The sequence below is a fragment of the Phaseolus vulgaris genome, chromosome 3 (assembly GCF_051622355.1).
Source record: "Phaseolus vulgaris cultivar YP4 chromosome 3, ASM5162235v1, whole genome shotgun sequence".
Lineage (NCBI taxonomy): Eukaryota > Viridiplantae > Streptophyta > Magnoliopsida > Fabales > Fabaceae > Phaseolus > Phaseolus vulgaris.
Genome location: NC_143500.1, coordinates 10,376,087 through 10,386,044, shown reverse-complemented (window position 1 = coordinate 10,386,044; position 9,958 = coordinate 10,376,087). Strand labels below are relative to the sequence as shown.

Genomic DNA, 9,958 nt, shown 5'->3' with positions numbered 1-9,958 from the left:
AAATTAAAGAAAATATCACGGATAAATTACAATGGCACTGCATCTAAATCCCTAATCTACTGTTTGTGGAGAGGGTTTGGCCCAAAGTAATTTGATGAATTTGACCTAAGCAGAGCTGAGAGCGCTGCAGAATGATGCCCAAATGCTCTGTTCCGCCCCATCAGTTTCACACCTTGAACGGTCTCCGACAACTCGCCGAAACGCGCCGTTTCAAGGTTACTTATAATCATAGCATTTCAAAATTTTATATTTATTTTATACCCACACAACACAAATAACATCATCAGATATGCTAATACACCATTCAGGTATGGTTGTTGGACCAGTTCGGAGTCCTTCACGACGGAAAACAACCTTATCCTGCTGCTATTTCAACATGTAACTATTATTCCACACTTTACTTTTTCTTTTTGCTTCTCATATCCTGTGTTGTGTCTTATCAACTAATGTCTCTTTTGTTTCTGTTTTTCTTAGTAGAAAATATTGCGCAAACGGGTGCTAAGATGGTGATCATAAGCAACTCCTCAAGACGATCATCAACCACCATTGAAAAAGTGAAGGGTCTTGGCTTTGATGCCTCTCTTTTTCTGGGGGCCATCACTAGTGGAGAACTAACTCACCAGTATTTGCAAAGGTTGTTTCTTGTTTCTCTCCTTTTCATGCAGCACAACGTAAACCAATCATTAAGTGACTCTTACATTCCTTTTATTCTATCATTCTTCTGTTCATAACTTGCTGCATTAATTGCAATCATAGTACAAATTTTCTGTTTCATGTATAACATGTGCCTTTGCTATCCATGGCTCCGTGTCCAATCATCATTTCCATCATTGTTTCTGAATACATTGTCGTTCTGTGTATAATTTTATTGTGTTTTTTAAGCAGGAGAGAGGATCCTTGGTTTGCGGCATTGGGAAGATCTTGTATTCATTTCACTTGGAATGGCCGGGGAGCAATATCTCTTGAGGTGTGTAGGGCAGCTTCAATTCTGATATTCACCATATTCATATATTCAATTGCTACTTCCTAAAAACCATTGCTTTATCCAATATAACATGACATTGTTCTTTGAGTAATTTTTCATGGAACCTGGTTTATAGTTGTATCAATTAGTTTGCTTAGAAGGGCTCCTTTCTTTTTAAATGATTGAGGGAATTGAGGAAATTGATTTGTGCTAAACATGAGATTAGCAAGGTCTTTTTCATTTTGTCCATTTGAAAGTCAAATGGTTGTTTTCAATTATCTGAAACCTGGAGAAGGTATGTGTATATAAATTTTTGAGTTAGACAATGCAAAGATGATTGCAGAGGATAATATGCATCAAGGTGTTGAGAATATTTGTTTAGTAACTTTTATTTAAATTAGACTTTGGGAAATATTTCTGTTTTTTTAAATATCTTTTACTTAAAATATAAAAATATATTTATTTGTTATTTAGATTAGGAAATTAAGATTGAGATATTTTTAATATTTGATATTATTTTAATCCCAAAATTCCAATAGTGGTAGAGTCATCGTTTTTACGAGACCTGTAGAATGGAAGGAGAAAGAAATTTCTCACAAGTCAGCTATTCCACTCTTTTATGGCAAAAGTTATGATCTTTGTGTTGTAAGAAAGCAAACTTATAAAGAGCGGCTAAATTTATGGGAACTTGTGGAATATGATTATACCATTGATCCTAAAAATCCCACCATGGCCCAAATCAAAATGCAAAAGAAAAAAAAGGACAAAGAAGGAAAAAGTGAAGTCATGTTTGTTTGTTGGTGTTTCACCTCATTAGAATCATGACCCTAAAGTCACCCAAAGAAATTTGAGATTATTTGAAAGGAGAATATGAAGGAAACAAGAAGATTTGTGGCATGAATGTGCTAAATTTAATAAGGGAGTTTGAACTACAAAGGATGAAAGAGCCTGAGACAATTAAGGAATACTCAAATAAATTGCTGACTATTGCTAACTAGATAATTTTTTTGGATAAGGAGTTTCTAGATAATAGACTCTTTGAGAAAATTATGGTATGGTGTTGGAGAGATACGAAACATCTATTACTTCGTTGTAAAACACAAAAGATTTGTCTACCAAGGTCATCAAACTTGAGAGTCTAATTAAACCCGTGGGAACTCCGTAAACTCGATTCGTAAACTTGTAAGAGTTCATATGAAAAAAATATTTCAATAATATAATTAACTAAAGTAGTTAAAACAAGTAAGTCCACATCATTAAAATAACTACATTTAGTAGTGAATGAGAATTATATAAGTTCAAAGTATCTCGAATAAATAAGTTCATACAAAAATTACAAAACATAAGTTGTTAAAGTCATATAAATTAAATAACTAGAAATGGACAAATGTCTAGTTTCTATGTCCAATGACATCATCCTCTCCATCATCATCTCCATCACCCTCTTGATTACCATCAAACTCTCCCGAGATGAAAATTGTGCCTCCAGATTGGCATTATAAGTTATATTATAAAGATCAAGTGCATCTACAGTTGGTTCTTGTTGCTCTATCTAAGTGAACATTTTAACCATCATATTCACATTGAGCTTGCTCAATCTAAACAATATCATCTCCCTCTTCAGTTATCTATTCATCATCTGACTCCATATCATCAAATGGAAGAGCAACAATTTTTCTAATTTGTTTATTTTTCAACGTCAAGTTCATCACAAACAAAATCATTCATCTTTTTCCGATGCAAACAATTCCTTCTCTTTGTATGAGCCTATAATTAAATAGGAAATTTTAGTAAATATATAAACCAAATAAAGAAAATTTTAGTCAAGCTTAGAACTTGGATAGCAAACCTCTTCAACAATGGAGTTTCATCCCCAAACATCTCCCACCTTTCTCCAGGAAGTAGTTTCCTACATTCCGTTGTATCATCCATTGAAAAAAGTCTTCTAGCATAATGAAAATCAAGAAGTTGCAATTTTTTCCCCTTTCTACAACATCTTTAACCAATCTTCTCATGCACATATACAATCCCTCTTTGACCTCAGAATCATCAAGTCTAAAATTAGGTTCATAGTGGAAGTGGGAGTTGAGAGGCAGCTCAGTTGCATGCAAAGGCCTATGGAGTTGATTATCCCATCATGCATCAATTATTTTACAAACATCTTCATAACTACATTACCAATTATGATATATTAGAAATAATTTCACAAATAGGCAATTAAATTTTGAAAGAGAAAAGGTATAAAATATTTACCTTTTCTTAATATTATTGAAATTGCACTTAATCTTTTTCCTTTGCACAATGAAACCCATTGCAAGCTTTATATCTTTGTCCACCAATACCACATTTTCAACTTTTCTGCCCTTTTGTGAAGTTCCAAACTTGCTTATTTTCCACTCGTCATAGTTAAACATGGTCAATAATGATGCTTTCAATTCACGAAGACAAGCTAGAGTTAAATTAGCCATGACAAATCTTATCATACTTGACCGTATCATGTTTCTTCATTTTGGGAACTTCTTCAACATGCTAATTAACATTGTTCTGCCATAAATGTAAGTGGTAATCTTTCTTCCCTTGATAATAATTTGATGGACCTTCAAATTCTTTTCAAAATCTTCAAAGATCTTATCAATGCAACGGGTAGCAAATGGGGTCCAATACAACTATTCCCTTTTTTGCATAAAAAAATCTCTAGTTGCCTTGAATTTTGCAGCATTATCAGTAACCACTTGCACTACATTTTCTTCTCCAACAAATTTCACAACATTATCCAACATCTTTGATACTTTATCAGTTGCTTTTGAGATGTGTTAGGTCAATAAATTAAGAAAAATAGTCTCTTTAGGACTATTCACCAAGAAGTTAAAATACAACGCCTTTTTTTATTTGTCAAGGATTAAATCAATTATTTCCACTGCTTGCTTCAAGAGCTTCACTCTTACATCATGATAAGAGGGGGGTTTATAGTCAACTCCATATTTCCCAATCATTTCACACATTTTTGTAAAAGCTGGTTTTTTAATTACATGGAATGAAATGACACGTGTAAAACAATTCAACAACTTGAGCGTCAACTTCTTTATAGCCTTTTTTAATCATTTGGTTAGTAACTTGAACTCCCCCTACTACTACCAACTCTTTCTACTCCCTTAAAACCAAACATACTTTGTCTTTCTTCGACCCCCTTAGTTTCTTCACTGTCTTCATCAATTATATTCAACCTATTTTTGTTTCCTTAGCTTCTGCAACAACTTTTATCATCAATGTTTTTTTATTTCTTCTGAAACAGAAGCATAAGGTTCAAAATCTTCCCTAGTTCCAACAAGATGATGCTTGAATCTAAATATTTCTCCACTGATCTCTGAACAATAATTACATTTCACTTTTTTATCATTTCCACTAATATCTATGTTGTGCCTCCATCCAATATTTGGTCTATTTCTTGGAGCATTTTTACTTATACTTTTAATAAATAAGCCCAAACATACCTTCAAAAAATATGAATTTAAAAACAAAATTTTTGAAATTAAAAATAGAATAGAATTGAAAATAAATCTCTAAAGCAGATGTACCTTTGTCTGCCCTAATCACGCAATCATTTTCAATTAAGAAAAAAAAATCTTTGAGTAGATATGACCAACTGAATAGAGCACGACCAAACCAGAAAAATATTTGCAGAGCACGACCACGGGAAACAGAGACTGTAGATGATGACACAACACCACGCAACGGTGGTGGCGCGAATGATCAGAACAAAGGCGACGCATAGGGACAACGACGAATAGAGAGAACGCGACCACAAACAAAGAGAATGAGAACCATGACCACCACGAACACAAACGTTGACCCGAATGTGAGCAACAATAGGGGAGTTTGTTTAATTTTGGGTCAGAAACGGGGTCATTTTAGGTTTAAAAAAACCCTTTGGACTCACCAACTTTGTTGCATACTCGCGAGTTCAACCGAGTTCACAGTGAGTCTTCTTAGTTTTCTCCAAAAACGAGTTTTCTTGTGAGTCAACTCACCTAGGGTGAGTGGGAATGTAAACTCGGACTGGTTAACGAGTTAACTCGCGAGTTTCATAACCATGTTGTCTACAATTGCTTTGACAAAAGTGATACATGCCTTGCAGGGACAAGTGCAAGAGAGAAGATTGTGTTGTTGAAGGTATTTTACTTCATACCGATGAAAGTGCTTTGAAGTCAATAACTACAAAAGGAACAAATAAATTATATTGACTCCTAAATTAGGACTTTGACTCCCTAGTCAAACCTGAATTAGGCTCAAATTAAGCCCACTTGTGCACTTATTTTTTTACACAACAAAATTCCTTATTCCTTTACATTTTCTACACTATTTTATTTACAACAACTACTCCTATACATTTTTATAAAGCTAAGAAAAAGAAAAAAAGATTCTTCAAATGTGGATTCTCCCACCAACAAAGCTCCATCTTCTCCATTCTTCTCTGCCCAAAATGTGGTAGTCGGATGGTCCTCCATTAAAAGATACAAAAGAATGATCAAAATCAAAAGAAGATGGATATCTATTGAAGAATTTTGATGTCAAAGAGAGAAGAAAGTAGATGAAGAACCACATTCTAACATCTATCATGGAATACACAATAGGCATAGAAGATGAGGTTGATAAAAGAAGAAATATAATGAAGAATGTCAAATTGAATGAAGATGTGATCCCATGCAAGAAAGGGATAGATAATAGAAGGAGAATCAAATCTGAAATTTGAAATTCAAATAAATAGATAATGAGGAAAGGAGGAGTGTTGAAAATTTTTGCTTAAGATCTTTTATTTAGATTAGTCTTTAGAAAATATTTCAGTGTTTTTAAAATATCTTTTACACAAAAATGAAAATATATTTATTTATTATTTGGATTTAGGAAATTAAGATTGAGATATTGTTAGTATCTGATATTCTGTTACATTTTAATCCCATAATCCCAACACAAGGGGTCTAAAGTCTTACAGCAAATCATTTAGGGCTTAGACTTGCAAGTTGTGGAGAATGTTGAAGAAGCTGAATTTGTTTTGGCGCATGGTACTGAAGCCTTGGGGAATGCTGATGGGAGTGCACGTTCAATGAAACTTGAAGACCTTGAGAAAATATTGGAGCTTTGTGCTTCCAAAGGAATTCCTATGGTTGTAGCCAATCCAGATTATGTAACTGTTGAAGCAAGAGACTTACGTGTGATGCCTGGTGAATTGGCTTTATCTTCTCCTTTCTCCCTTTAACCAAATCTAAAAGTTTAATGCGTAAGTAGTAATTCGAAGGTATTCTTTTCATCGAAAGTGGAAGCATGAGTTTTCTTCAGATAACATGTGTATTGGTATCATGTTACAACATTTTTGTGCCTTCTTTTTCTTCTTTCCAGTTTCACCTTATACCAATTTTTCGTGTGCATATTTTAAACTTATAGGTACGCTGGCAGCTAAATATGAAAAGCTTGGGGGTGAAGTAAAATGGATGGGCAAACCTGATGAGGTGATGATTCTGTCTCTCTTTGAATACTATTAATTCCATTGTGGTAGTTGTTTTCTTCTTAGTGTATTCTATGATTTTAGTGCCTAGACTGCTCAGATTTTACATACACAATGACACAAGTAAGAATACGAGTTTCTGCACATATTAAGTGGTCAATTTATACCCTGAATCATTTGATACACAGTTCATGTATCATCTTTCAAAATTATTAAGTGCGTGTTTAATCCCTCTAGGATTTTCAAGTTAGTTCTTACAATTGTGCACATAATAAATGCAATCTCAACAAGCAAAAGTAAATTCACAGTTTTAATTTATCACGTTAAGCAGAATTAAATGGATTAAATTATCTAAACTGTTTTCCTTGTAAATTCTTCATAATTCTTATCCAGAGCTTGATTTTTTGTTTTCACTTACATATTTGATACTGGTTTTTTCTGGGGAGCAAGTAGCATAGCAGCATCTTTATATATATAATAACATGATTAAGATCTTTGTGGAGGCATCGTCTTCTGTTGCATTGGCAGATGCATCCTTATTCCATGTTCTTGGCAATCTTTGTAACAATTGAGATTTTTTCAGATAATCTACAAGTCAGCCATGGCCATGGCTGGGACAGATGCCTCTGACTGTATTGCTGTGGGTGATTCATTCCATCATGATATTAAGGGTGCTAATGCTGCTGGAATAGAATCAGTTTTCATCACTGGTGGGATTCACGCTACTGAACTTGGACTCCATGGTTTTGGAGAAGTTGCAGATCCATCTTCTGTGCAATCACTTGTTTCCAAATATGAAGCTTATCCATCTTATGTGTTGCCAGCTTTCACATGGTAGAACATCATCTCAGGGAATCTGAGCCACTACAGTTATAATTGCAATTCTTTTGCTCTTTGCATGATTTGAAATGTGACAAGACTCTTCATGTTTCATATATTTTCTCCACCCCCCATGCTTATGTTGTATTTTTTACAGGATGCAAAGCAAATATCATTTACAACATTGTGTGCTACATTGGAAACACACTCCTTGTTCAAATTATAAAAAAAAGGATTTTTTTTATTTGTTTTTCATAGGTATCCTTCTTCCAAGTGATCCTTACTTGAGACATGACCGAACACTAAATGTGTGCATATTTTGTAGCAGGGGTTATAAATCTGGATTGTCACGTTACGCAATATTTTTGTTTATGTTTTTATAAATATCTCGAAATGTTAATTTTATTTCCTATAAAAGTTTTATAACTCTTTAGTCTTTACATTTTAGCAAAATTGCATTTTATTTTATTTTCTAATAAGGGACTAAAATTACTTTATTTTTGATGATTGCAAAAATTAAAACAATTCTTTATAGGGAACAAACTAAAATACTTCTTATCATTTTCTGAAAGTAAGGTTTTAAGAAATGTTTATTTAAATGGTAAAATTTGAAATCCAATTACTCCATATAATTTGAAGTTTTATTGTCTTACATTTTTTATTTATAGAAATCTAACGAGATGTTACTTTTATATAAGCAAACAAAGCCTTGTTTATTAAAAGTTGGTCTGAATTTTTTATATCCTGCCGACAAAGTTGCGAGAAAACTTGACCTTATGATATCATGAAAGAAATCAAGTGGTGGCGATTTTTTGCAACTCCAAGAACATTGGATTTCATGTTTCAGAATTCATAGACTCTTTCAATTGGCTTAGTCACCTTATTTGGAAGGACTTTATTGCCGTGTTCTTTCTTTATGTCTTTCTTTTATTAACTTGCTTAGTTTGTGATTAAAACAAAGGTATAAATAATGATTGGATTATATTTCATTATAAAACTATCTCAAATCAGCACTAGAAATCATCAGAAGCCGGATTTTTTTAGTTTATTAATCAGTTTTTTAAAATGTTGAATGACAGCTGAGATGATCATAATAAATAAATCTGTCAGTTAATTTATGTGATTTTGTGTTATTTTTTAATGAGATACTTTTATTTTTAAAAAAATTAAATTAACTTCCTCATTTATTAAAATACATAGTTCCACGCTCTCTTTCTTCAAAAGATACATGTAATAAAAATATGAATAAAAGCGGGGAAACATAATTATAAAAACTGTAAGTGTTAATATTAGAAGTTCGTATATTTTACTTATCTTATAAATCCTATATTTCTTGGTAACAACATAGTTAAATAGAAACTTTTTCACATTTTTTTTTGTAAAAAAGGCATTTAAAAAATATTCCACAAACAAGACAAATTATAAAATACTATATAAATCACTGCTAGACAAAGAACTAATTAATCTTATGACTAAAGAAAAATAGAAAATAAGATTGTTCAGAGATTACATGCATGTTTCTCTTTTATATTCAATCCACTTGGGTCTGGTAGTGTGTTTAATGCTCAATGGTGAGGATCGTCCATTGATTGTCCACGGGACATGAATGAGATTAGAAAGTGATTTCATGTTTCTGAACCCTATTCAGCTAGTCATAGGATTCAATGGTTGTAGAGCGTGAAATTGAGACTATGGTGAACTTTTTCATCTTAATGCAAAGGTAAGTCATAACAGTGGCTTATTGCTCTAGATAACCTTGTGCGAGGAATCAACTTGGTTTGGCCAAAACAAGAACAAAGATTTTGAATAAAACATTGCATTTATAAATAACAATAACAAAGGAGATTCACAAGGTTATTCCAATTCCAACATCCGTGCTATATTGTTATCTCTCTACTTCAGTGATTGTCTACTACTTCACCTCTCGATCTAAATATTTAGTGGTATTATTATTATTGTCATTTACATATATTACATGAAAACCACTTTTAAACACGCATCACTTCATTATAAAGGATAATCATATTTTGATATCATTAATTCCTTGTGAATACGACAACCATGAATTGTACTACAGTTGACTCAGTATGCTTGCCGAGTAAAAAAAGTGAGATTTGCTTGAACTAGAATTATATTTATATATCCCACGCACCAATAAGCTTTTGCTAGGAAAGACTTGGTACTTAAGCAATCCAATGATTCACCCCTCTTTCCTAGGAGTGAACTCAGAGTTAGTCTTACCTTTGAACCTTTGACTAATTTTCACCAAAAGAAAATATTTGTGAAAACTCTATTACTTTTGTTGAACTATAAAGTTTTGTGAAAATCTTTGAAGTTTAAGTCAACAGTGAGTAATCATATCCATATATATTTTGAGCCCCATACATTTAGAAATAAAAGGGGTAAAGAACTCAAGAGGGAATTACAAGACACTAGGAGAGAGTTTCTGACCTTAAGAGTATGTTTACTCAACTTTTTGGAAAATCAAGATAGATTTAGTAGCAAACATGGGGTAGAGTATTATAAAAGCAAAGAATCTTATAGGAAAGTCTATTCTCCAAGTGAAGAGATATTCACTAACCACCATAATATGGATGATTACCCCAATTCAGATTACCCTAGTTTAGATTATCCTAAGAAGGAATACAGGAGGGAGGGTACCCCTCCAAACCATT

At 32.8% G+C, this 9,958-nt stretch overlaps 1 protein-coding gene across 3 annotated transcripts; it reads left to right on the top strand.

The window, feature by feature from the left end:
- On the top strand, positions 1–7,525 carry LOC137806536 (Haloacid dehalogenase-like hydrolase (HAD) superfamily protein). Of its 3 annotated transcripts, none has more exons than XR_016519431.1 (7): positions 1–215; positions 309–378; positions 475–634; positions 886–967; positions 5,967–6,239; positions 6,404–6,468; positions 7,048–7,525. XR_016519431.1 is itself a non-coding variant. In XM_068606729.2 (7 exons), exons 1-7 carry the CDS (start codon positions 132–134, stop codon positions 7,300–7,302), a joined length of 933 nt encoding a protein of 310 aa, XP_068462830.1. In that variant the 5' UTR covers positions 1–131; the 3' UTR covers positions 7,303–7,525. The 3 variants fall into 3 exon arrangements, 1 of the variants encoding a protein (XP_068462830.1); XR_016519432.1 differs by having other exon boundaries at positions 5,967–6,257; XM_068606729.2 differs by having other exon boundaries at positions 5,967–6,183.
- The last annotated feature ends 2,433 nt before the right edge of the window (positions 7,526–9,958 follow it).

Coding starts and splice junctions, on each gene's coding strand:
- LOC137806536 (XM_068606729.2), top strand. CDS start 132: ATGATGCCCAAATGCTCTGTTCCGCCCCATCAGTTTCACACCTTGAAC. Junction 379..474: donor TCCTGCTGCTATTTCAACAT/GTAACTATTATT, acceptor TGTTTTTCTTAG/TAGAAAATATTGCGCAAACG. Junction 6,469..7,047: donor GGATGGGCAAACCTGATGAG/GTGATGATTCTG, acceptor AGATTTTTTCAG/ATAATCTACAAGTCAGCCAT.